Here is a 27951-nt window from a genome sequence, read left to right on the forward strand (position 1 = left end):
AAGTTTAGATCTTGACAGGAGAAGAGACAGAATTCTCTCTTGAGCTTTATTTGGTCATTATTGCTTCTGTCTGCTTTTGTCATGTTATCTAAGATTTGCAGAACAGTTAAATATACCACCACCCACAGACTTCCTGCCTGACCTTGGACAGATTGCTCTGTTTCTCTTTGCCACAGTTTTCCCATCTGGAAAAATGAGGGTGTTTCTGTACCTCCTAGGCTTAATATATTGATGTTTATGAAGAGTTCTGATACCACTGTGATTGCTGTAGAAAATCCTATACAAAAACATAAAGCTCTTTGGTGTATTTTTGCTGTGGAATTGTGATTGCTACTTAAATGAGAAGAACTGGGAATGCAATATCAAAATGGTGAAAAGTACAGCTTTCTTACTAGTTATTGGACTTGTCAGAGTTCTTGCCTCCAAGGGCCTCTCAGCTTGCCTCCTATCCCAGTTAAAAAAAAAAAAAAAAAAAGTATCTGTGTCTCTTCCAGCCAGAAACTAGGGAAGTATGTGCCATTCACCTCTTCTCTCCCATGGTTTTTACAGCTCTTTCTGAGAGCTATGCACTCAGAAAATCACACTAAGTCCCTAGATAGGGATCATATAAGTAACTTAGGTGGATAAATAAGATCTGAGTTGTTTCACAGAATACTAGAACTGCAAGGGACCTCAAGAGATCATCAAGTCCGGTCCCCCTGCCTTCATGGCAGGACCAAGCACAGTCTAGATCATCCCTGATAGATGTCTGTCTAACCTGTTCTTAAATATCTCCAGTGATGGAGATTCCGCAATTTATTCTAGTGTTTAACCACCCTGACAGTTAGGAAGTTTTTCCTAATAATCTCCAACCTAAACCTCCCTTGCTGCAGTTTAAGTCCATTGCTTCTTGTCCTATTATCAGAGGCCAAGGAAAACAATATCCCCCCATCTCCCTGTGACGCCCTTTTAGATACCTAAAAATCTCTATCATGTCCCCTCTCAGTCTTCTCTTTTTCAAATTAAACAAGCCCAATTCCTTCAGTCTTGCTTCATAGCTCATGTTTTCTAGACCTTTAATCACTTTTGTTGTCTTTCTCTGGACCTTCTCCAGTTTCTCCACATCTTTCTTGAAATGTGGTGACCAGAACTGGACACACTACTCCAATTGAAGCCTAATCAGTGCAGAGTCGAGCAGAAGAATGACTTCTCCTGTCTTGCTCACAATACTCCTGTTAATGCATCCCAGAATCATGTTTGGTTTTTTGCAACAGAGTCACACTATTGACTCATCTTTGGCTTGTGGTCCATTATGACCCCCTAGATCCTTTTCTGCAGTACTCCTTCCTAGACCATCATTCTGTATGTGTGAAACGGATTGTTCCTTCCTTAGTGGAGTACTTTGCATTTGTCCTTATTAAACTTCATCCTATTTACCTCAGACCACTTCTCCAGTTTGTCCGGATCATTTTGAATTATGACCCTATCCTCCAAAGCAGTTGCAACCCCTCCTAGCTTGGTATCATCTCCAGACTTAATAATTGTACACTCTATGTATTCATCTAAATCAGGGGTGGCCAACTTGTGGTTCACAAGCCGCATGCAGCTCTTCAGAGGAAAAGTTGCCGCTCCTGCACCCACGATTGTTCTGCATTCCCCTGCTCTGACCTTTTTTCTTTTTCTGGTCAGGGTGCTGCTTGGGGCAGCAATATCTGATCCTGCGACCAACGGAAGCCTTCTTGGGCCACACTTTTAAAGGGGCAACATGGTTTTGGGGGTTTTTTCCCTCAACTTCTTTCCCTCAGCTCTTTGCACTGTATCCACCACTATTTTGGCTCTTTGTAATGGGTTGGCCACCCTGATCTCAATAGTTGATGAAGATATTGAATAGTCCCAAAATGGACCCCTGCGGAACCTCACTTGTTATGCCCTTCCAGCATGACTGTAAACTGTTAATAAGTACTCTCTGATAATCGTTATCCTGCCAGTTATGCACCCACTTTATAGTAGCCCCATCTAGGTTTTATTTGCCTAGTTTATTGATTAGAAGGTCATGCGAGACTGTATCAAATGCCTTACTACATCCACGTCCACCACCTCTCACTTATCCACAAGATTTGCTATCCTGTCAAAGAAAGCTATCAAATTGGTTTGACATGATTTGTTCTTTACAAATCCATGCTGGCAGTTACCTATCACCTTATTTTCTTCCAGGTATTTGTGGATGAATTTCTTAATTACTTGCTCCATTATCTTTCCTGGCACAGAAGTTGAACTGACTTGTCTGTAGTTTTCTAGGTTGTTCTTACTTCCCTTTTTATTGATGGGCACTGTATTTGCCCTTTTCCAGTCTTCTGGAATCTCTTCTGACTTCCATGATTTTCCAAAGATGATAGCTAAAGGCCCAGATACCTCTTCTATCATCTCCTTGAGTATTTTAGGATGAATTCATCAGGCCCTAGTGACTTGCAGACATCTAACTTTTCTAAATAATTTTTAACTTGTTCTTTTTTTTTATTTTAATTTCTAGACCTACCCCATTTCCACTAGTATTCACTATGTTAGGCATCCCTACATCATCCCACTTCTTAGTGAAGACTGAAATAAAGAAGTCATTAAGCACCTTGTTTGGAAAATTTGGCCTTGAATCTTGGACCTCGCAGCTATGGGGATTAATAGACCCATAAATTAGCAACTATAGCCCGCGGGTTGTCTATGTTTTTACCTACCATGCGTGCGCACGCACACACACCCATACCCCGGTGGGGTATATATGCCCGTGTCTTATGCAATTTGATTTTTACTCATATTTTACTCATATTACAAGAAGAAAAGATCAACATAATTAAGTCAGCATCTTTGATTTAATAATAATTTAAAGAGTGGCAATGTTGTTGTGTTTACTAAAATAAAATAACAAGACCCAGTATTATTGGGCTACATGACATCGTAATCTTCAACCTTTATAGCTGGCAAGTGGCAACCACATCAAAGACTACCAGATTCTTTTATGAAGGTGGCAGAAGTCTCTGCGGGTTATGTATGTCCATAGGTTTTCTAATATATTTTTTACACATGATAGAAAAACTGCGGGTAATACACGAGTGTGTGTTATACTTGGACGCGTGTTATATTCGCTAATTTATGGTAACTTCATAGAGGACCCAAGATTTTCTCCACATGCTGTATCTGTGTGGAGGTTCTGGAAAGAACAGGAAAAATAATTATATGTCTCAAATTAACACAATCACTAATCTGATGGAGAAGATGGTGTTTAGTGGTGAATAAACCCTCTTTGTTTCAAGTGCGTTTTGCTTGTAGAGTGGCCCTGAAAATATCATTCTTTTTGTTTTCCCTTATTTGTGCAGTAAACCCCTGTATTTTCATCACATTGCTCTCTGCTGCTTCCCCTTTTTAAAATGCCATCTTATGTTATCATAAATAAAACAAATTCTGTGTGTTTCTTGGATGCATGCAGGAGCTGTATGTTTGACAAGAGCTGTTGCTTTCATTTAAATGTAAATATTACATTTAGATATTCAGATTTTCCCATCAATAATGACCTCAAATTGCAGAGCATAAGGCACAATAATTAGGGAAATCATTTGGTGTCTGACAGCATATAGCATCAATAACTTGTTGCTGCATTGGGTGCTTGTGGATGTTGAGTTGGGGTCTTAACACGTTTAAAAATATTTTAAATAAGTAAACTGAATAAAATTCAAATCAGGTTTGCCTGGCCTTTGTACATTATTCTACACATTCTTTTTCTAACAGTGACACCATTGCTAAAATGTTCTGATAATCCATTTCTTTGCAACCATTCTGCCGGAGATCCTTTTTCTCCTTCAATCCTTTTATTTTCCCGCTGAGCAAGTAACCAGCTTGGGAATAGCCCATGATCTGGAATCTAAGTATATAAATTCATGGACCCCAACAGTAATGTTATATCTTCTCCTGGGCTACAGTACTGTGTGTAATGTTTATCTGAATATTGTTTTAAGAATTAAATTGTTTTGCTTCATTAAGAAAAAAATCTTTAAATAAAAATAAGTTTTAAATATTTCCAGTTACAGAAAGCAGAGGAGCCATGTATACTTCCTAATTGCCTTTTAGATAGTACGAGTTCCCTCATTACCTGTGATTTAAGCTAAAAATGAAGTAATTATAGATAACCGTGTTTATCTGGTTGATCTTGGCACCTGCAGTCCTAATGCTCAAGCTTTTCCCATTTTGCTGATGTTCCTAATTTCCGCCTCTTACACTTCCACTGATTTTAATGTTTGGTGTCCGATATAAATTCCTACTCTATTGAAATATTATACTGTGTAAAGGTTCCTTTTTGTAGCTACTAGACTTCTTAGAACATGTGTTCATGTAAATCAGCAGGATCATAGAATGGTCCTTTTTTGAGTACAAAATTGCATTCTATATACTACAACTGTTGCCTAATGTGGAAGAGTAGGATCTTGGCTCTCTTCCTTTTTATCCTTTTGAGCTATCTGAATAGAACTACTACTGTTTATTTCTTAGTGTTTTTAGGTAGGCTCAAACCACATTCTTTAGCATATTGATGCCCATATATTTTACTTCAAGTTTTCCTTGCTATAGATCTGGAGTCAGCAGCAACACACCTGGGAACTTCTGGCACAGGAGCTAAGCACTATTCATTCCAAAGTCTCTTTCAGTTCCTCTTCCCCTGAAAGAGTCAGACCATGCCCTCTTCAGCATGGTAGAAAATCCTTATTCAGTAAATGCCAGAATTGCTTACCAGAATAAAATATTCTTATCCTTCTCTTTTTTTGACATCTAATTATTACATTATTTGGACAGGGTTTCAGAGAAATAATTCCTCTGAGGCTTTGCAGTAGAGATGTTAAATTTTGATTAATCATCTGATCAAGTAGTTGATAGAATTTATATTGGCTACATGATTAGTCGATAAGGGGGGTGCTCCCTATCCTGCTGCGCCTCTGCCTTTGAAATGTTCAAGAGCTGCTCGCAGCTTTTGTACATTTCAAAGGAAGAGGCACAGCGGGACTGCTTTCATATCAAAAGGAGGGATCTGAAGGACTAGTTGACTATCCAATAAGCAAATGCTTACTGAATAGTCAACAGGCTTGTCAACTAGTTGCTTCCCCCACCCACCCCCGCCATGGCTGCTTCTAGCTTAACACTGTTTACCTCAGGTGGCTCGTGGGTGGTGGTGCAGTGGGACGAAGGCAGGCTCACCGCCGCCCTGGCCCTGCACCACTCTCAAAAGCAGCCAGCAAACTCTCTCCATCCCAAGCCCTGTGCCCCCCATTCCATTCTGTGGAAATAGAACATAGGGTGGTAGGGGGGCATCTTGACATCAGTGCCCCCTGCTCACTCTTTCCTGCTCTGCACAGCAAGCAGGAGTTTCCAGGGGAGGGAAGGGGCAGCTCCAAGGCAAAGGGCAGGAGATACACAGCAGTGGGGGGAGGGCTAAAGTGCCAGCACTTGATAGTCTCTTGGCCAAACCAGTCAGGATCAGCTGTCAGAGGCTCCAAGATCTTCCAGTAGATCCTGATCTACTGGTTGGTGACCACTGGGTTAGTCAATTATCCGCAATTTAACATCACTAATCAAAGGGAGAGGCACAGTGGGTTCAGACTGCTACGTCTCTCTTTGAAATTTACAAGAGCCGCCTGTTTCTGTGTCTCTCTGCTAGAGGCAGTGTGGGGTAGGGGGAAGTGACTAATTGAGTTGCTAAGCAACTTATGCTTCTCAGGTAATTGACTAGTCGCTTACATTCCTAGTTTGCAGCCTCCTGCTACTCTGCCATCCCAGTGGTACAGAGAAGGCAAAAAGAATAACATTTTTTCAAAAGTACCCAAGTGACACAGAAACAAGTTCCCTGGACTTTTTTTTTTTATAAGACATAAGTTCCTAGATGTCTCAGTCACTTATGAAAATGGGACTTAAGAACCTAAATCACATAGGCCAGCATGTTTGAAATTTTTACCCAGAGTGCATAAGAACATAAGAACGGCGATGCTGGGTTAGACCACAGGTCTATGTAGCCCAGTATCCTATCTTCTAACAGTGGCCAATGCCAGATGCCCTAGAATAGTGTTTCTCAAACTGTGGTCCGCGGAGCCCCAGGTTGACAAACTGGAAACATCGATAGGTATAACACACACAATCAGTGGACCGCTGGGGCTCTGCATAAATTTTTACGCATGTAAAGGGCTCCGGAACCCAAAAAGTTTGAGAACCGCTGCCCTAGAGGGAGTGAACAGAACAGGGAATCATCAAGCAATCCCTCTCCTGTCACCCATTCCCAGCCTCTGACACCATTCCTACCCATCCTGGCTAATAGCCATTGATGAACCTAACCTTCATGAATTTACCTAGTTCTTTCTTGAACCCTGTTAAAGTCCTGGTCTTCACAACCTCCTTTGGCAAGAAGTTCCACAGGCCAACCATGCACTGTGTGAAGAAAAACTTACTTTTGTTTGTTTTAAACCTGCTACCTATTAATTGCATTTGGTGACCCCTAGTTCTTATGTTATGGGAACAAGTAAATAACTTTTCCTTACTCATTTTTTCCACGCCAGTCATGATTTTACAGACCTCTATCATATCCCCCCTTAGTCTCCTCTTTTCTAAGTTGAATATCCCAGTCTTTTTAATCTCTTTTTATATGAGACCCGTTCCAAACCCCTGATCAATTTGTTGCCTTTTTCTGAACCTTTTTCAATGCCTGTGTGTGTGTGTATTTTAGATGAGGTAACCATATCTGTACGCCGTATTAAAGATGTGGGCATAGCATGAATTTTTAAAGAGGCAATAAGATATTCTCTGTCTTATTCTCTATCCCATTTTTAATGATTCCTAACATTCTTTTTACTTTTTTGCCTGCCACTGTACATTGAATGAATGCATTCAGAGAACTATCCACAATGACTCCAAAATCTCTCTCTTGAGTAGTTATAGCTAAATCAGTTTTCAGGTCAAAATTATAGATTTTAAGATTGGGGGGAAGAGGATCATGGTCACTGAAGGCCACAGAACTTCATTCACTCCTGAAAATAATATTATTTATTATTAATAAATAATAAACTTTCTGCCCATTATTCTCCCTCCTTTTCTGCAAGCTGTAGTACTTTCTTTTAAGTGTTGTAGAGCCACTCCAATTCACCGTAGCTTGGGAAAGGATCACGGTGGATCTCAGCCAAATGAGCAGGTGTGACAGGCTGTCCTTGAAGTTCAGCAGCTGTGGCTAAAATGGAGCCATTCCTACTGTCAGAGTGGACTCCACTTTCTTGTGGTGTGGATTCCATTTTCTGGAGCAGCTTCATGAGAGAAGTAGTTTCAGCTGCTGAGCTGTTCATTTGCATCTTAGCAACCACTGCTGCTAACCATGGTACTTACAATGCTACTGCTCCCCCTCCAGCTGCGCATAGGCAGTGGGAAGACGGTGCAGTTGCTGCTGCTTAGGCCTCAGCAGAGCATGCCAATGTTATATGGATTTCAGATCCTTAATTATCAAAAGAATAAAGCAGCTTTTTATTCTTTATGGAGCCTACTCCTTGGGCCTTCAAGCTCAGCAGCCAAGCAGTAAGACCACATTATGATGGTTTTCCCTAGTGGACGGCAGCTTCTTCTATGAGTCACAGCCGTCTGTAACAAAAGTCTTTCCTTTTGGGTCCAGGAACTTACACTCAGATTTCAAATCATGGTGTGGATCCCATGTTAGTTCTCTAAGGAGTAAGGTCATTCCCAGCAGGTTAATAAATGGATCTCAAAGATAAGAGCAAAAGCAATCCTTGAGCAGTGATATGAGAGCAGTTCCTCTGAGTCTATTTAGGGTTTTTCAGGAAGCACAGTATTTAACAGTTCAGTTCCTATCTGGCTCAGACCATCAGCAAATGAACAGAAAACACCTGGGAAATATTTAAAAGACAAAGTTCCCCATTATTTTCCATATTTCTGGACACTAAGGAAAAATATAGGCATATATTTAAAACAATTAGATCTGAACGAGAGTCAGAATAAAAGAGCACAATGAGGCAAAAGATTTTTTTTTTTTCCCATTCTGGACTTTTTTTTTTTTTTTTTTTAAAGAATCTCCAGCTAAATCACAGTGAGCACAAACAAGGCAAACCAAATTTTTTTGTTGTTGCAAAGATGCTAGGGTCAGTATCTGTTTGTGAGGTATGGTGATTCCCACAGATGGGTGTGTGGGAACAATTTTAAAAGAATAATAAGCTTAGGTCAATGCTTTTTCTGGGATACCCCTCTAGAAGATAACCTGTTGCTGGATCAAATTCCTCCCAGGCGTGGTCATGGCCGTGGAAGGCTCATCTGCAGAAGAAAATGTCTTTTTACTCTGAGAAATATGTTGTAGGATAAAAGCATTATGCTTGATCAGTGGGTAAATTCACTCAGGACCTTTCAGAAGAAAGGAATTTATCTGCCCACAATTGGAATAAACACTATTCCAGCTGAAGCCTCAACAGAACTGAGGAGAATGGGCTAATACTTCCTTTGCGTTACAAAGGGCACTCCTATTCATATACACAGTTGCTTCTGCTTATTAAGTTTCAATTTTTCCAACTGGTTCTTTAGATTCTGTGAAGGAAATAGGACTTGGTAGTCCTGAGTTCCATTCCTCATTGCTCATTTCAGATTGACTTGCAGATTTTCTGCTAACTTGGGTTAATGGAGCGCCTGTATGTGAGTTTACATTGCAGAGGATATATATATATATACACACACACACACACACACACACACACACACACACACACACCATCTTTGGGGGGGAAAAAGTAAAAATCAAAGCTCAGTAATTTGTTGTATTATAGAATGCAGCCAGTATTGTAAGTAAGCAATACAATTGTGGGATTTATGATTTTTTATAAACACTTTATCATCATCTGCTTCTGATCTAGTATTAGGGTACGTCTAGACTACCGGGTTTTATCGACAGAAGTTTTGTCGACAATATCTGTCGACAAAATTTCTGTCGACAAAGAGCGTCCAGACACATTGAGTTCTGTCGACAAAGCAAGCTGCTTTGTCAACAGAACCCTGTAGTCTAGACGCAACCTTATAGGCAATAACACCTTCTGTCGACAGAACTCTGTCGACAGAAGGTGTTATGCCTCGTAAAATGAGGTTTACCAGCGTCGAAAAAACTGCTGAGTTCTGTCGACATTATGTCGACAGAACTCAGCGGTAGTGTAGACGCCGGTATAGTTTTGTCGACAAAAGTCCACTTTTGTCGACAAAACTCAGTAGTTTAGACACACCCTTAGTGTTAGTCTGAATCTGCAAAAGCGACGGGGAGTCCTGTGGCACCTTATAGAAAACCCATCCTGGACAATGATCCCTCACTTTCACAGGCTTTGGGAGTCAGACCAATCCTTGCCCACAGGCAACCTACCAACCTGAAGCAAATTCTCACCAGCAACTATACACCATGCCACGGTAACTCTAACTCAGGAACTAATCCCTGCAACAAACCTCGGTGCCAACTCTGCCCACATATCTACACCAGTGACACCATCACAGGACCTAAGCAGATCAGACACACCATCATAGGTTCATTTACCTGCACATCTACCAATGTAATATACGCCATTATGTGACAGCAATGCCCCTCTGCTATATACATCGGCCAAACTGGACAGTCCCTACGTAAAAGAATAAACGGACACAAATCAGATATCAGGAATGGTAATATACAAAAACCTGTAGGAGAACACTTCAATCTCCCTGGACACACAGAAGCAGATTTAAAGGTAGTCATCCTTCAACAAAAAAACTTGAAGAACAGTCTTCAAAGAGAAACTGCTGAGCTACAGTTCATCTGAAAATTTGATACCCTCCGTTAGGATTAAACAAAGACTGTGAATGGCTAGCCAACTACAGAAGCAGTTTCTCCTCTCTTGTGGTATGTCTAGACTGCATCCTGCTGGCGGCAGAGAGATGCAGATTAGGCAGGTCGACATTGCAAATGAGGCAGGGATTTAAATATCCCGTGCCTAATTTGCATAAAAATAGCTGTCATGTTTTGCGGACTCAGCACTTTGTCAGCAAAAAGTGGCTGTCTAGAGTGGGATCTGTCGAGAAAGAAAGCCTTTTTCGACCGATCCCTTATTCCTCCTGCAAGGAGGTTTATAGGATCTGTCGAAAAAAAGCTTTCTTTCTCGACAGATCCCCCTCTAGACTGCGCCTTTTTGCTGGCAAAGTGCTGAGTCGGCAAAACGTGGCAGGCATTTTTATGCAAATTAGGCACAGAATATTTAAATTCCTGCCTCATTTGCAATGTCGACCTGCCTAATCTGCATTCCTCTGCCAACAGAGGGATGCAGTCTAGACATACCCTTGGTATTCACACCTCCACATCCACTGCTAGAAACGGGCTTCATCCTCCATGACTGAATTGACCTTGTTATCTCTAGCCTTACTCTTGATTGGTACTCTTTTCTTATGCCTGTAAATTTATACCTGCCTCTGGAATTTCCACTACATGCATCTGACGAAGTGGGTCTTTGCCCAAGAAAGCTTATGCTCCGTTATATCTGTTAGTATGTAAGATGCCACAGGACTCCCCATCACTTTTGTCTTTGATATAGTTTTCCTGGCTTATTTTATGTTCAGTTTCAAAGTAAATGTAAAGTTCCCATCATATAAAATGTCTTGCATATTCTTAGCTGGTCAAATAGCATTGTTGAGTAATGTCAAGTAGGGGCAAGATTTAGTTAAACTCAGTTATTGATTCTGCTTAAAATATTTTTTTAGTTGCTTATAACTTTTGTAGTGTTTCCAAATGGACCAACAGGGTGTGGATTATGTACTTGCCAGATTTCCTCTTTAGCCACTTTACTGTAGGCCTACTGAAAACATGTCTTCAGAATTTAGTTACATCGAGAAAAATGTAAAATTTCCACTCTAACTCCAATGGTTGAAGTCATTTTGCTCAAATTTTCCAAGTTTAGACCAAGTCTCTAAATTTTTGTCACAAAAGGAAGGGAATGCTTTGGAAGTTTTACTAGTATTTGAAATCCAAGGTATAGAGAGACTTAAAAAAAATTAGCTACTGTCAAACAGTGACCACTGGTAACTTCTGTAATAAACATATTAGAACAGATTCTGTTCTTAGTTACACTTGTTTACATGTAATATTAAGTCAGCAAATATTGCCATGTCAGTGAAAATATATAATGTCTGACCCAGTGTGTATATAATGAGACCTACTTGGTATCTGTTCTAATGGCTCCAGTGATGCTACAAAACTTGTTATGATAGGAAATGAAGAGTATTGCATCCAATAGAAACCATAGGGGAATCTAGGAAGTCAGAATACTATAGTTACCCACATTTAAATTTGGCTGGGACAGCGGGTCTGTGTGTCCACTTCACATATGCAGCACAAAGCCACTCTAAAGCCAGAATAACCGGCATAGAGGCAAGGTCCTCTGGTATAGAGCCAAAGCATAAGAATGGCCAGGGTTTGACAGATAATGCCATCTGCTCGCCCACAGCGAGTAGATTGCAACCCGGAAGAGCCGGGTTTGGGCGATCTGCGCATGCACAGAACGATCTGTGCATGCGCAGATCGTTGGACAGTGCGGCTGGCGAGCGGGACTCGCCGCAGTTCGGCGAGCCCTGAGAGTGGCTATACTGGGTCAGACCAAAACCCTTTTTTTTTTAGTGTTTCCTCAGGGACAAAAGGGTATGGCTTACGTATTTGCCAGATTTCTGCTTCAACCACTTTGTTGTAGGCCTGTTAAAAACATGTCTTCAGAATTTAGTTACACCAAGAAAAATGGAATACGTCTTCTCTATAAAAGCAGTGACTTTTGTAAACTCATACCCCCTTCTAGTGACAGATTAGGGGCCAGAGCTTCCACTCGCAATCACCTGGGCAATCTGCTGCCCTATGCACCTCTTGAGGCTGTTGGCAGATGGTACAAGTTAAATCAACCTGTAACCCAGACAGATCAAAATTGGACGAGTCCAAAGATTTTTTTTAAGCCGGTCTTCACATACCGCCCCAAATTTTGCTCAGGTACTTAGCTGCAGCCCAGGAAGTAGGCCTAAATATAAATCCTTACCCTGGGAAACATTTTTTAAAAAAGAGTGGTTCTGTAACACCTTAGAGACAAATAAATAAATTTATATATTTATTTATTTATTTATTTATCTAGTATCGTGACCTTTTGTGAACACAACAGTCTTCTTTTATGGAGAAATTCAACTCTTCTTAGTTAAAAGCTGACATCTTCACCTGCATAGTGCCCTGACCATCATGTTTGGGATATTTGTTCAGGATAATCTCAAGGGAATTGGGAGGAAAGGAGTTCTTATAGCAGCACCTGCCTGACTATCCTGACCCTCTTTAGACAAGTGAGATCTGAGGATCACACCCTGAGATTAAGAATTTCTCCTCCATTTCTGGGTTAGTTTCTTCCTAGGAAACCAAGTGATTCTCCTAAGAGAAAATGGAAAAGGGATATTTTAACTTAAAGACACAACTTTCAAAACAGCAACATGCTGCTGAGCCACATATGCCCCTAAATGTGCCCCGAATGATTTATAGTGAAATTACTGCGATACTTTAGGAAAAATTTCAGAGGACGTCTGGGTTACTTTGGTTAGATCATCAAGTGGCTAGTAGTATTCTTGAGATTCAATTCAGAGGAAAAGGTAGGAATTATAGATCTCATTCTTTTATTCAAACTCAGTAAATGGTTTGGGACAATTAATTTCCAATTGTTTCCCAGCAGAGCAGATTTACTTGTATATTAATGAGGCACAGGTGTTAGGCCCCTGGTGTCTGCATGCCTGGGAGGCATATTTAGGTTGTTTATCTAGTCAGCCATAGGTACTGCAAGGTACTCAAGCTTGCCTTTAACAGTTTATACAGTGAAGCTTTTTAATTTTTTGATGTTTTTTTAAATTTGCTAGCACCTGTTAAAATTTTAAAACTGATCATGTAGAAAGAAGTTGAAGTGATTTCAATAGTAAATAGCACTAAATGTTAAAGAAAGTCATCTTCTATTATGCTTAACTGCCCAGCTTGACATTAAGAAGAAAAGAAGGTTCATTTATGCAAATATGTCATGTGAGGAAGTAATACCGTCAACAGTATACTTTTCTGTTTCATATTTTTGGAATAGGCACATCTTTGTCTATGGCTGAAACATGAATGTGCTTATATTAATATTCATTTTTCTTGTTTATTCACTGAACTGCAGTACCAACATTTTCGAGGAAATGGAATAGCCTCCACAGACATTATGAATTTCAGTTGCTGGCATAATTATAGCGATCTACATATTCATTAAATCCAGAGAAGAGATGTGTCCAAAAAGACAGCCATGCGTTTAGAAACAGTACACAACTAAATATATACATTTAAAGAGTTCCTTTCCTTCTGCTTATCCAAAATTACTTAGTGTGATATAGCCCTTAAGTCAGCTGAGGGTTTTTAATAACATTAATTCCTTCTTTCCTTTCATGTAGTAAAGAATGGGAAGAACTATTTGTAAACAACAATTACTTGGCAACAATACGGCTGAAGGGGATTAATGGGCAGCTGAGAAGCAGCAGGTTCCGTAGTGTTTGCTGGAAGGTAAGAAGAAAATATTTATTTACAGTTTGTGGTTGCAATAGATCAACACATTACCTGATGCGCTGGAAAATTATTGATGCAAAGAATCACTGAATTTTCCAAGAGACTTCATTCCAATGTTTTCCTAGCCATTTTATAATTCAGAGGACATTTGCTAATCATACTGAGGGTGCCTTAAAGCTGAATTGCTGATGATAGTTTTTCATATAAATCCTTGCTATCTTTGTTGCATAGCATTTTATTTTTTGTGTACAATTCCGTGTGACACACCCATGTTTCATCAGAGTATTTTTTACACTTAAAACATGCTTATTGAGTGAAAAGGGCAACTTTTGCCTCATTTTTATTTTACGGACTAACTTCGACTTGTTTACAACCTACATGCTGCCTCTCCATAAGCAGCAACTGCAGAATATTTCCCAATAGAAAAGAGAAATTTAGGGGTCTAACAGCCTTTTTTGTAATTTTGGATAAAGTAGGAACTTCCACTCATGGAAAACAATAAGGGGCATCAGAAGTCTCTTACCTTTTTTTGGCAAAATAAATAATATTGTAGGTACGCAAGATAGAAATTGAAAGTAATGTGTTGTAAAGAGGTCAGGGCTTTCTCCCTCTGGTGGACAAGAACGTGTTCCCCAATACACTTGATGTTACTTCACTTCAAGTGGAAGTGTTTCAGCTTGACATTAGCATGAGACCTACTGAAAGAGAGAGAAGTAAGAACTTGAATGTGCGTAATACATAATGGTAAACAGTTTTACAGTCTATCACAAATATTTTTCTCCAGGAAGGGCTGCCATATGATTTGCGTACACACATTTTTACACCAGCCTAATCCACTTTTAGCTGTCTGCATTAAAATAGCCTAATTTTCAGAGATGCTAAACTCCTCTTAAAATTAGGCCATTTTAATTTGAAGTGACAGTATATGGAGTTAGGTGCCGAATTTGGCATGTTTTAAAATGTTGGTCAAAGTTTTTATTAAGTTCTTAGTATTATTCTTAAAAATAATTATTTGTGGGGATTTTTTGTTCCTGTTAACATCTCCTAACTATTTTAAGAATAGTTTACAATGTTTAACTTTTTTTTAAAATGAGCAAAAATACTACTGTTTCTTCATATCTTAAGTCAGTGCAGATAATCTTTCTCAATTTGGAAGGTGGGGGTGCGATTTACATCCTTGTGACTGATTTTCCTATACAGAAATGTAAAAACATTTTTCCTTTAAAATTCAGACCTTACTAGATCATTGGTGGACAACCTGCAGCCCATGTAGTCCATCTGGTTTTCTATGTACAGCCTGCATACACTGCCCCCTCTGTCTCTTCTCCCTGTGCTTCTCATGTGTTGGAGGCCCCATACTTACCTAGTTCTCCCCCTTCTTCCCAGTACTTCCGAAGCATTGCGAATCAGCTGGTTTGCGCCTCTGGTCCTCCCTCACCCTTCCTCCTAGAGCTTGAATACCACAAAGCATTCTTGGGGTCATGGTTAAATTTTCACATTCAAGATTTTAATCTTGTGGCCACTGAGATAAAGGAAGACTCCTCATGCAGACTACTCACTAATCTTGGTCATCCATCGCTAAACTAGATATTTTCTAGACCTCATCTTGCAAAATCAAGCCTGTAAACTACCTCAAAGAACAGTGGAGGATGTTCTTTTTTTGTCCTCAGTTTTCTTTCCAGATTATCCCAAGCAGAATATATTTTTTCAATGGCTAGGTTTTCTTCTATAATCTGTTTGTAAATATGTTACATCTCTATTCATGCTGTGTCTGCAGCTCCAAACTTTCATTTTTCTACTTTGGTCTCTTCCTATATTTTTAAATCAGCTTTGGGAACCTGAATCTGGTGAGGCAGGTCCTCAGCTGATGTAAATTATCAATAGGTTCATTGATTTTGATGGAGCTCTCACAATTTATAGCAGCTAAGATTTTGTTCTATAGATTGTTGCTGTACTTCTATGTTGTATCTTAGTTTCTATCAGTTGCTTTTGGAACTTAACCAGGACTCAGAACTTATCACTTCTAGGTTTTTCACTGTATCATCCTCATGTAGAGAGAATTTTAATTTTTTAATACTGCTTCTCATCTGTGAGATGATTTAGACTGTTCTAGAGGACTTTTATTTAGAAAATTACATTACATTGATGAAACTTCTCTTTCTAACACGTCTTTTGTTTTAACAGCTGTTTCTAAATGTTCTACCACAAGACAGAAGTCAATGGATAAATAAAACTTCAAAATTAAGAACATGGTATAACAAGATTAAAGAAATAGTAAGTAGAATAGAAAAAATGCACCCTCCACATCTGTACCTGGATATTGGAATAGTGCTTCTGGTATGAGAGAAATCTGAAAGTAGAAATCATGTTCTGTTTTCCACCCGCTCAGCATATTACAAACCCTCGGAAAGCTGGACAGCAGGATCTGGTCATCAACAATCCACTTTCACAGGATGAGGGGGTAAGATGAGCCTCACTTGTTGCATGCACGATGTTTGATACAAATTAAATAATCTTGATGTTTATAATCAGATTGACAAAGAGCTCTCTAATTGCCAAGAAATGAAATGGGAGTAGTATAGTACCACTCCTAAACTGAGATACTGTTGAGTTGGGGGAGTGCTTCCTTTCCAGGAAGTGAGTATTCAGCATTCCCAACTGCTGATGCATTGATGAGCAAGAGATCAGTATTGGGATTTGGTTCCACTTTCATAGTTTGGACACCTGGCTGGCCATATAATATGATTTGATTTATATCATCAAGAAAGCTCTCTTACTGAAATATTTCTGCACTTTTAAATGCAAGCAAATTATTGCTAAATGAATAAATGATATGCTGTACATTTAGAAATACTGCCTACTAAAATAATTATTTATTTTTCTAACATAAATTATAAAATGCTGTACATTAATATCAATTAAGTTGATTAGATAGGATGTCCAGAAAAATACTTATAGGTTTACTGGTGATTTATCATGCATGAAGAATCTCAGTCAAATTTATGGATTAAATTGCTACAGTTATACTCTCTTCCATTTAATGGTTTAAAAATTAGTATAATGAGGATGAGGTAGAACTGTGATGAAAACTATACTCATCAGTACCCACTCCTTTGAGGTCATTTAAAGAATTGATTTCACACACGAGGTTGCATGAACCCATCATTTTAGGGCTTGGCTTCTCTGCTTTAGTGTTGTGACTCCCTACAGTTGTCAAACACTAGCAACCGCTCTGCTCTTTGTATTATTGGATGGAAGAGGTGTCTGGTACAGAAGAGATTGAGTTCTAGAGTTTTGAGTACTTTTTGTTTGAAGGATTGTTTTTTATAGGTCACAGCAAGCAAAAAGAATTAAGTCATTGTCACTGAGGAACTCCTGCAAGATGAAAGACTTAGAATTTAAAGTTATATTAAAAACATGAAAAACACATTTGGCCCAATTTTCAAAAGTGCTGAGTAGCCAGCAACTCTTATTAAAGTTTGCAGGTGGCCCTGGGAGTCCAGCACTTTAGAAATCAAATTACTTAGGTGTGTACAGGAAAAACTTAAAAAACAATTAATAGTTTTGTAGCACTTTAGAGACTGTCTAGGTACTGCAAGACTATTAGTTTGTCACTGGAAAAACTTAAAAAACAATTAACATGGCTATCCCTCTGAAACTTTAGGTGTGTACAGTTAGATTTAGAAGCTTAACTTTTTGCCACCCATTTTTTAAGATCTTGGCTGTTATTTTTAGTAACGTTGTCTATTGTACAGCAGTATATCATTAAGCTATTTTGCTAATCACCATTTTTTCAGCTTGTTATGGTTTTAGAAAATTTTGGTTTTAAGATTTTCTAAATTCATGACAATTCACAAGAGAAGTTCAGGTTTTTGGCTGGATTTATGCAATGTGCATCTGTTTTGCAGATATTTGTGCTAGGGTAGTGTTCTGTGCATTTGTTTTGTTCTCTAATTAATAACAGAAAATTGATGTATTTTAATTTATTATTATTTACCCCTGCATTGTATGAAGAGACATTTGAAAGGATAATTCAGTTATAAAACTGAACATCATAAGCCAAATAATGAAAACAGGAACATGTATAGCCTTAAAACTCAGAGGGATTTTACATGCCAGAGACCCACATGTTATTACCAGTTATATGGAAGCTTTGGAATCTGTACAAAAGGACTCCAACCCTCCTTTCTGCACTGTGGATGAGAAAAGGCTAATGAAAGGTCAAAGTGAGTACGGCAGAGCATACAGAAAGTGAGTTCATACATGCCACAAATTTACAGTGCCAAATCAAAAGGAGGGATATAGCAGCAATAATCCACATTTGTGCATCCTTTTATATGGCGTTCTTGGAACAGTTTTTATCCTGGGGTTCAGAGAGCTATTGAACCAAACTGTAAATCCTGTACGTAATGGGAACCACTTCAAGTCCAGGCATGCAGAATCATCCCTAGTTCTAATACCTATGACTTTATATCGAATGGTAGCTGGATGCAACACACCTTGGTGGTGTCCTGGGCCTTTTTAGCAGTGGGGATTCTGTTTCCCTGTTCTCTTGCAGTGTCTTGTCGGCAAGGACCCTTTGATAGGGCCTTACTCAAATTATAATCGAGCCTCCTACAGATAGGTATAATTCAGATTAAATTAGGCAAAGAGAGGGTATTAGCCTTGATGGGACAGTATCAGAGAAACATTTAAATATTTTTATATTTGTTTTGTTTTTTCAGTGTTTGTAAAAGCTAAAGAAAAAGTAATAGAAGACAAATAAAATCTTTCTCTGCTAGATTTATCCTCCTGCAGCTGCAAACATTGATTTACTTTTTTTCTTGTGGCATATAAGATGCCATGGTAATGATTTGCTTGCAGAAAATAAAATGTGTTAAGGGTGTAGATGTCCCTATTTTCTGGCTTTTGATGTTTTGTTTTACATGTGTAATGTACTTTCATATCTCTCTGTGACACAGAATAGCACACTGGTTTAGTAAAATAAGTAAAAAACTGGTTATCTGCTATGGATTTTTGCCCCTCTTATGCTCTGATCAATATTCTCAAGCTACCACACTGCTACAATGGGAGCTGTGTCTGCTTTACGCTCTACTTCCTTTGACAGTACAGTAGCTGGATGGCATTGATGGGGGCATTGGAAATTGAAATGAGCAGTATTCATTCAGGTTAGCTTTTGAGAGGAGGAGCACAAGTACAGATACAGAAGTCACTGAAGTTGATTCAGACTATAGTTCAATTTGGGATTTTTTACATTAATAGTTATCCTCTTCTCCTCCTCCCCCCCCCCCCCCCCCCCCCGTCTCCCCATGAGACGCTCTTGCACAGTGTATTTGAGGGACTTAAGAGATATCCTTTGCATGGCAAGTATTTTACTGTCATTCATTCCCTATTTGATTTATTTCTGCCAGAGCACAATTGCTTTTGCAAATAATTGGTCAATGTTCAAAAGTCAATATGTAATTGCTTCTGAATACTTGAAATTAATGTGGTCTAGTGGACTGTGTACGAAGCAAGGCATAATAAGTCATGAGTTTTTTAATCCCGGCTCAGCACTGACTTACTCTGAGGCCTTGGGCAAGTCAACCTAGATGTCTCTTCCTTCATCTTTAAAACAGTGGTAATACCTTCCTTCCAGGAATGCTGAGGATTAATTGATTAATATTTTATACAACTTTGCAGATCTAACTTTCTATATAGGATGAAAGTATTATACCTCCCTCGTCCAGCACCCTTGGGGCCTGACTGGTCCCGAACAAGGGGATTTGCTGGACAAGGCAAAGTCCTTTGCAACATGATCCCTGCTGCCCCTGGCTAGGGCTCCAGCCCAGCCCCGCTGCTGCCTGCATGGTTGTGCTCCCACCCTCCCTCCCCCCCGCCCCAGGCTACAGATCGATGGCTGCTACCAAGGCCAAAGCTCCGCGACTGCTGCTGCCAGCCCCTGAGCTCCACAGCTGGGGCTGGAGCTTTGTGGCTGCTGCTGCTGGCCCCTTGCTCCTGTCCAGCTGCAGGGGCTGGAACTCCACGCTGCTGCTCCACGGGGCTCCTGGCTGAGTTGCCAGCCTCCCCACAGCCTGACCTCCCTATACCTGGGCTCTATTCAGGGAGATACAGCCTGTATTTTTTGTTTCATGCAAATATTTTGTCTTTTTACAGAGTCTTTGGAACAAATTTTTCCAAGATAAAGAGCTTCGAGCAATGATTGAACAAGATGTGATGAGAACGTATGTAGACTGATAAGGAAGTTTCTTTATAAAATTCAGATTTGGGGGTTTTCTGCTGTTTACACTGCTTTGTGTTTCTTGACCTAAAATTTCCTTACAATACAGGGATTGGTGTCTGTGTGTGTGTGTGTGTGTGTGTGTGTAGAAGTTTTATTTGAGGGGTAAAAAAGACAGAATAAAGTATGAATTTTAAACTTTAGATATTGGTTGGTGGTATTGAAATGAACTGCTCCTAAATTAAGATATTAGGAAATGTTACATTAAATATAAATTACATTTTTCAGTATGAAACAAAATTTAGTAAGAGTAATTGACAGGTCTTTTGACTAAATTATGTTCATAATAAAAGATTCAACAGATGATTTTCTATAATTCTTAACACTTATTCAATCAATAATAAAAAGCATGTAATTAGTGAGAAATGTCATTCACCAAGAGAAGTTTAGCATTTCTATTTTTAAGTATAATTTTTCTAACATCCTTTGTCACAGATGCCTTTAAAATTTTCCCTAACATTATTCTGACTATCCTTTGATCTTTTTGACACTTAGGTCATTCCTGTTCAGAATTTTTTTCTGTTAAATATTTTCAGGAACTGAGTATTCTATCATGTTGAATTACTGACTGTAATGTGTAAATCTAATAATTCATATATTATATGGCATACATTTTATTTATATGTTAAGGAAGAATCTTCGATATCTATTTTAAAATATTTTGTATGTCCATGCCTAGATCTGTTTTGAATGCATTTTTGTCTGTAGTATAATTAAAATATGAATATGAATATGATTTAATGTTAGTTCCCACAGATGGCAATTTTCAATTGTATATGGAAATGGTTCAGGATGTTCTAAGATTAAAATATACACATATCTAAACTACAGTACAATGTGGGAATGAACATTGATATAGTAATAGATATGGTAGTTAGAGGACCATTGTTAAAGAGGAGTATAAAGTACAAACTGCTCTGACATTGGCAATGAAGCACAATGAATGGAGAACTTTGTTGTCCATTTATCTAAATAAATGCAAATAATGAGATTTCTGCTTAATCTCAAAGGTTCCAAAAATACTTCCAAAAATAACAGGTACATCTCAAGTCAGTATCAAAATAAGTCATGAAATGTGAAAATAGGTAAACATTAATTTACCTACATTACAAATATGGTATACACTTATGTATCCATTTAATTGGCTACCTAATCATAAAATATAAAGTAGGTAAATTAATTTTACTATGCAAACATTAGGTTTTATATATTCTGACTTTTGTGTTTAAACAGTCTTCAGTGTTGTATTTATGGTTTTTTGTTTAAATTCTTACTACAAATGGGTGAGCAGAAGATAGGTTAAACTGCCAGAGTTAGTTAGCATTTCATGGGACTCCATACGTTTTAAAGCTAATAAAAATATTTAAAATTAAAAATGGTTTTGGGGTGCTTAAACCTTCAATTTTTGTGCTTTCATATGTTTTCTTTTACCTCATTGTATGAAATGCCCTGATAAGCAAAAGCGTGAATGGATTAGCTTGCTTTACACGTGAATCTGAAAAACCAGCTACATACACAGCTACAGTGTAATCACACTAGGAAAACTACAAAAATGATTTTCTTTAATCTTTGTTACAGTAATCTTAAGTGTACCAATGGTAAACAGTCATAAACTTGATCAGAAATGTGATTTTTTTTAAGATTGTTTCAATAAAAGATTCTAAATTTTAAGTTTCAAAGTTAAATATAAAAATTAATTGAAATGGAACCGTGAGAGGTGAGCTCATACATTTCATACTGCTGAAAACATTTTTACCAGGCTGGGTTAATATGGTAGCTGCATATATGAAAGAGCAATAGAAAGATGCAACTGTAATTTGCATTTTTTTAGAATTATGGAGCATATTTCAAGCAAACATTTTTAATCCCCCATTTTTAATTCCCCATAAAGCCAAGTTGGAACACTTCATTAGTAATGTGGGCATGGTTTATTAGGCCCTGCTAAAATTTTAGCATGTTATTCAGCATATTCAAAACTGACTTTTAAATAATTTAATGTTTAAATATCATTCACACTAAATCTGGGAAAGGGGTCTATTCCTCAGTAAGAACTATTTATAAGCAAAATTATTAAAGGTTTTTGTTAAGCCACTTTTAAGTTATTGGTGATGCAGTTCTAAATGGTGAAGTTTCTTGTTATGCTCTCCAAGAGCTGAGAGGTACCAGGATCGATTTTTCTTCAATTTTACAGAAATAGTCACATCTGAGCTTTAATGGTTTCTTTCTGCCTCAAATGAGAAGCTTTTAAAAAATCTGTGAAAATGGGTGGTTGAAACTGAAGTACTAGCCTAAAACTGAATTATATATAGCAGCCATTACCAGGCTGCCACTATAATATCATATTCTATTATTCCATTTAAAAAAAAACCTATCTGAGCATACACAATAGTTACTCGTAGTAAACATAAGGAAGTTGTGATTAGTTACTGTCATTCAGCAAAGGTGCTAAAGAACAATGTGGGTATATTTTCTATTAATAAAATATGTAGTATCTAAAGCATAACTTTTAAAAGTTCTTCCTAGCCCTAGCGTTTCACCACAAATCATGGAATCATACAATATTAAAACTGGAGGGAACCTTGAGAGGTCATCAAGTCTAGTCCCCTTCTCTCATGGTAGGACCAAACACCATCTAGATCATCCCTGATAGATATTTAAGAGTAGGTAAGATAAAAATCTCCAGTGATAGAGATTTCACAACCTCCATAGGCAATTTATTCCAGTGTATAAGCATCCTGACAGTTTTAGCAAGCTTTAGTGAAAAAGATGCAAGAAATTATTTCAGTTCTATAAACTGTGTACAAATCATTCTGTTTTGTGAAGATACATCTGTGTACTCAAAACTAAGATTTGGGATTCTGATTGGAATCCTAGAACTTTAAAGAACCTCAAGAGGTCATTAAGTTCAGTCCCCTGCACTCATGGCGGAACCATGCACCATCTAGACCAGGGCTACTCAACTTTGGAAGCTCCAGGGGCCACAATGATACTCAAAGCACATGCTGAGGCCACAACTTAAGTGTGGTTGTATATGTGCAAATATATACAAATAGCTTCTTTCACACTGAAGGGCATAAATGCAAAGATTAAGGCAAGACTACACAACATACAAGGCCCCATTTAAGTCAATTCTGCCGATATTAATAAAATGCAATATTTACCCAATTTTCACCCATATGACAGCACTGGTAATGTGCAATGACAGTCCAGGAATTTAACTACTAAAATGCACATCAAAAGAAGACTATTATCATAGAATACTAGGACTGGAAGGGACCTTGAGAGGTCATCAAGTCCAGTCCCCTGCCCTCATGTCTAGACCATCCCTGATAGACATTTATCTAACCTACTCATAAATATCTCCACAGATGGAGATTGTACAACCTCCCTGGGCAATTTATTCCAGTGTTTGACTACCCTGACAGTTAGGAACTTTTTCCTAATGTCCAACCTAAACCTCCCTTGCTGCACTTTAAGCCCATTTTTTTCTTCTTCTATCCCCAGAGGCCAAGATGAACAAGTTTTCTCCCTCCTCCTTCTGATACCCTTTTAGATATCTGAAAACTGCTATCCTGTCCCCCTCAATCTTCTCTTTTCTAAACTAAACAAATCTAATTCCTTCAGCCTTCCCTCATAGGTCATGTACTCTAGACCTTTAATCATTCTTGTTGCTCTTCTCTGGACCCTCTCCAATTTCTCCACATCTTTCTTGAAATGCAGTGCTCAGAACTGAACACAATACTCCAATTGAGGCCTAACCAGCGCAGAGTAGAGCGGAAGAATGACTTCTCGTGTCCTGCTTACAACACACCTGTTAATGCATCCCAGAATCATGTTGGCTTTCTTTGCAACAGCATCACACTGCTGACTCTTATTCAACTTGTGGACCACTATAACCCCTAATTCCCTTTCTGCCGTACTCCTTCCCAGACAGTCGCTTCCCATTCTGTATGTATGAAACTGATTGTTCCTTGCTAAGTGGAGCACTTTGCATTTGTTTTTATTAAATTTCATCCTATTTACCTCAGACCATTTCTCCAATTTGTCCAGGTCATTTTGAATTATGACCCCGTCCTCCAGATTAGTCGCAACCCCTCCCAGCTTGGTATCATCTGCAAACTTAATAAGTGTACTTTCTATACCAATATCTAAATCATTGATGAAGATATTGAACAGAGCCGGTCCCAAAACAGACCCCTGCAGAACCCCACTTGTTATGTCTTATATTATATTGACTACTTTTTTTATTTTGGCTCCCACCCGCAGGCCGCGTGTTGAGCCCTGTGTAAACCCAAACTGCCACAAACAAACGGGCCGGAGGCCACATATGGCCTATGGCCACATGTTGAATAGCCCTGAGCTAGACCATGATGAAGGTCCCATACTTCCTAGGCAATTTATTCCAGTACTTAACCACCTTAATAGTCAAGAAGTTTTTCCTAATGTCTAGCCCAGGGATCGGCAACTTTTCTGAAGTTGCATACCAAACGTTAACCCTCCTGCCCTGGACCGCACCACTTTCGGGGGGGAGGAGGGCTCTCTCCACTGTGCACTTTGCTTGGTCTCCTGCCCACGGCTCCACTCCAGCTTTTCCTGTGGGGAAGGGTGGAAAAGTGTGCATGTGCTTTACTGCAAGCTGGTTCTGGTGCAGAGCCTCAAAGCTCCCTTCCTACAGGAAACCAGCGCTGGCTCCAATCTTGCGGGGGCACGATGCTGGATTGCCAGCATGGTCTCCCCGTTGCTGGTGGTGGGGGACAAGAGGGGAGCCTGTTAATTGCGTGCGCCACTGAAAAGCATCTTGTGCCCCCATTATGGTGCGTGTGCCGTACGTTGCCGACCCCTGGTCTAGCCTAAACTTCCCTTGCTACAATTTATGCCCATTATTTTATCTTAGCATCAGAGGTTAGGGAGAAGGTGATATGAGACTGAATCAAAATTCTTACTATAGTCTAGATCAGTGATTTCCCAAACTTTTTCCCATGGAGGAACCCCTAAAATTATTTTTCATATCCTGAAGAACCCCTACTTATGAAAATGTTTCCTTGGCCAGAAAAAATTGACTGTGGGGAGCGCAATTCAATTACTGCTAAATTATTGTCAAGAAAATTTATTTGTAAAGAGCTGTTATATATAAGCTTTAATTGTAAGAAAAAAAATTGGAGCATTTTTCCTGTCTTTTTTTTGTATCATCTAATCTTTTTTTCTTCAAATATCAAAATATCAAGTCAAAATAAAGTTCACGTCCAAAGTCAATATAAAGTTTACTTTCAGTGTGACACTTGGGCTTGTTTCTTTTTGCACAAATGTTGAATTCTTGGCCGAATTTTTGACACACACACACTCGCAGTTCTTCCTCAACAGACAGCAGATAATTTCTTTCTTTGCTTTTAATGTTTGTTAGACATGAGAGAGCTTGTTCACAGAGGTAAGAAGTTGAAAACTGGAGTAAGATGTTCACTGCTTTTGCTGAGATCACAGGATACTCTAATCCAAAACACGTCAAGTGGCACTTCATTGAATTTTATCTTCAAAGTTCGATCGCACTGTAGTTCAGTCAGTTGTTCTTCTTGCAGACTGAGTAAATTTTGTGAGAACTCAACAAAAGAGTTCCTAACCCAGTCATACATTTCTGATGACAAAGAAGGAATGTATTGGTCAAGCTTTTCTGTCAGTGATTCCAAATGACTGGTAATTAATGGGATGACTTCTTTATAATCTGTCTGACTCTGAAACTGAAGTAGGAGCGGAAACATTTCCACTTGAAAGGTGTATTTTCCAAACCTTGAGTTTATTCTTGAATGCAAGAAGTTTGTCTGTGGAAGTTAAAATGTTTTCTTTCGGGCCCTGCATGGTGGTGTTCAAGGTGTTTAAGTGCTGATAAATATCTGCTAAATAGGCTTGTTTCAGCAGCCATTTTGTATCTTCAGGAAAGTCAGAAAAAATGGCTTTATTATCTTTGAAGAAAAGCAATAGTTCCTCTTGCAGCTCAAATACCCTTGTTAAAACTTTCCCTCTTGAAAGCCATCTAACATGGATGTGTAGAAGGAGAGTCACCTAGTCTTTTTGCATATTTTCACAGAGCTTTGCAAACATGCGTGACTTTATAAAATTGACCATGTTCACAGCTGCATCAAGGACTTGTTATAAATCCTCCCCAATAGTTTTTGAAACAAGAACTTCCCGGTAGAGGAAGCAGTGGGTCATTATGACATCAGGGTTTTTTTCTTTGACAAGTGTAACAAAGCCTTTTATTGAGCCGATCATTGAGGGGGCACCATCAGTGCAAATTCCAATACACTGGCTCCATGACAAACCATAGGGTTCCAAATAAGAAGACAAGATGTTGAAAATGTCTTGACCTTCGGTTGTTTCTGGCAGCTCTTTACAACAACAATAATTTTCCATTATTTCACCTTAGTTTTCAAATTGTATGAATGCCAACAGCTGAGCTTTACTTATTATGTCTATTGACTCGTCAGCTTGGAGAGCAAAGTTAGTATTTTTTAGTATTTCAGACAAGACATCTTCAATGTTGTGACATGTTATCGACACGCCTACTAATAGTATTATTAGAAACAGGAACTTTGTCAATTTCACTTTCAGCCTCTTTGCCTATCACTGTACTCACTATTATTTTACAAGAAGGAATTATTAGGCTTTCAGCAATAGTGTGACTTTTCATTTTTTGTGCAACTAGCTCAGCTACTAAATAGCTTGCTTCTTGAGCCTTTTCACTGATAGTTACCTTCTCAAAAACTTTACATTGTTTCCTTGTGAATCCAAAAGTTGTTGAAAGTAATCAACTGTTTTATTTGACAAGTGGCCGTGATTAGTAGTGAAGTGTTGATTTAACTTGGTCGGGGTCATAGCTGTGTGTGTTAGTTTTTTCCTGCAAACAATGCACGATGGAACGGGGCAATTTTCATCTCCAGTCCATAAAAAACTCATGGCCAAGTAACTGTCATTGTAAAGGCAATTTTTTTTAATATCAGTCACTTCTCTTCCTGTTTCACTCGTACTTGGATCTGATCGTTTTGATTCATTTTCACTGTCCTCTCCTCCACTGATGATCCTCCTTTTCATATACTTCCACTTTTTTTTTATTTTCGTCAGCTGTATGAAAATACTGTTATGTAGGTGAGATTTTAGATACATGAAAACAACCACAGTTTCGGTAAAAACATTAATTACAAAACTGCTTAAAGTCTACAAATCTACAAAATAGCGAATGACCGTAACGTGCACTAGAAAAGACTAGAAATGCGGAGAATTCTGGGAAGCAGAACGGCAGCCACAATACAACTAAATATAACCTTAGATATGAACTGACCAAAACAAAACAAAGAGGAGGTTGGTAGCGTATGAAGATTACTCCAGTATTGCCAATTGCCGGACAAAAATTCCCACCATATTTCGAGGGATATTTGGAGTTGTTTGCAGTATTTCAAAAATTTTATTTATTTATTCCACGATTTCTCGCACAACACCTGACGATGATCTGTGGAACGCTGGTTGAAAAACAGTGAATACCACTTCCCTCCTTTCTACAATGCTTGTTATCCTACCAAAGAAATCTGGCATTTGCGAACTGGTTAAGACTGGAAACAAAGGGTAGGAATAAATGGCAAATTTTCAGAATGGAGAGGAGTAACTACTGGTGTTCCCCCAGGGTCCGACCTAGGACTAATCTTATTCAACTTATTCATAAATGATCTGGAGAAAGGGGTAAACAATGAGGTGGCAAAGTTTGCAGACGACACTAAACTGCTCAAGGTAGTTAAGAACAAAGCAGACTGTGAAGAACTTCAAAAAGATCTCACAAAACTAAGTGATTGGGCAATAAAATGGCAAATGAAATTTAATGTGGATAAATGTAAAGTAATGCATATTGGAAAAAATAACCCCAACTATACATGCAATATGATGGGGGCGGGGGCTAATTTAGCTACAACTAATCAGGAAAGAGATCTTGGAGTTATCGTGGATAGTTCTCTGAAGACATCCATGCAGTGTTCAGTGGCTGTCAAAAAAGGAAACAGGATGTTAGGAATCATTAAAAAAGAGAGAGAGAATAAGA

The 27951-nt window shown here is 38.7% G+C and overlaps 1 protein-coding gene across 6 annotated transcripts in view; it reads left to right on the forward strand.

The window, feature by feature from the left end:
- The window catches only part of TBC1D5 (TBC1 domain family member 5), a 515710-nt gene that overhangs the window by 263176 nt on the left and 224583 nt on the right, over positions 1 to 27951 (forward strand). For all 6 annotated transcript variants that reach the window (XM_075922103.1, XM_075922104.1, XM_075922102.1 and 3 more), the window contains 4 exons: positions 13483 to 13591; positions 15779 to 15868; positions 15984 to 16055; positions 19751 to 19818. In XM_075922103.1, coding sequence (XP_075778218.1) covers positions 13483 to 13591; positions 15779 to 15868; positions 15984 to 16055; positions 19751 to 19818 — 339 coding nt within the window. The remainder of the gene's footprint in view (positions 1 to 13482; positions 13592 to 15778; positions 15869 to 15983; positions 16056 to 19750; positions 19819 to 27951) is intronic.

The sequence above is a fragment of the Pelodiscus sinensis genome, chromosome 2, assembly GCF_049634645.1.
Source record: "Pelodiscus sinensis isolate JC-2024 chromosome 2, ASM4963464v1, whole genome shotgun sequence".
Classification (NCBI taxonomy): domain Eukaryota; kingdom Metazoa; phylum Chordata; order Testudines; family Trionychidae; genus Pelodiscus; species Pelodiscus sinensis.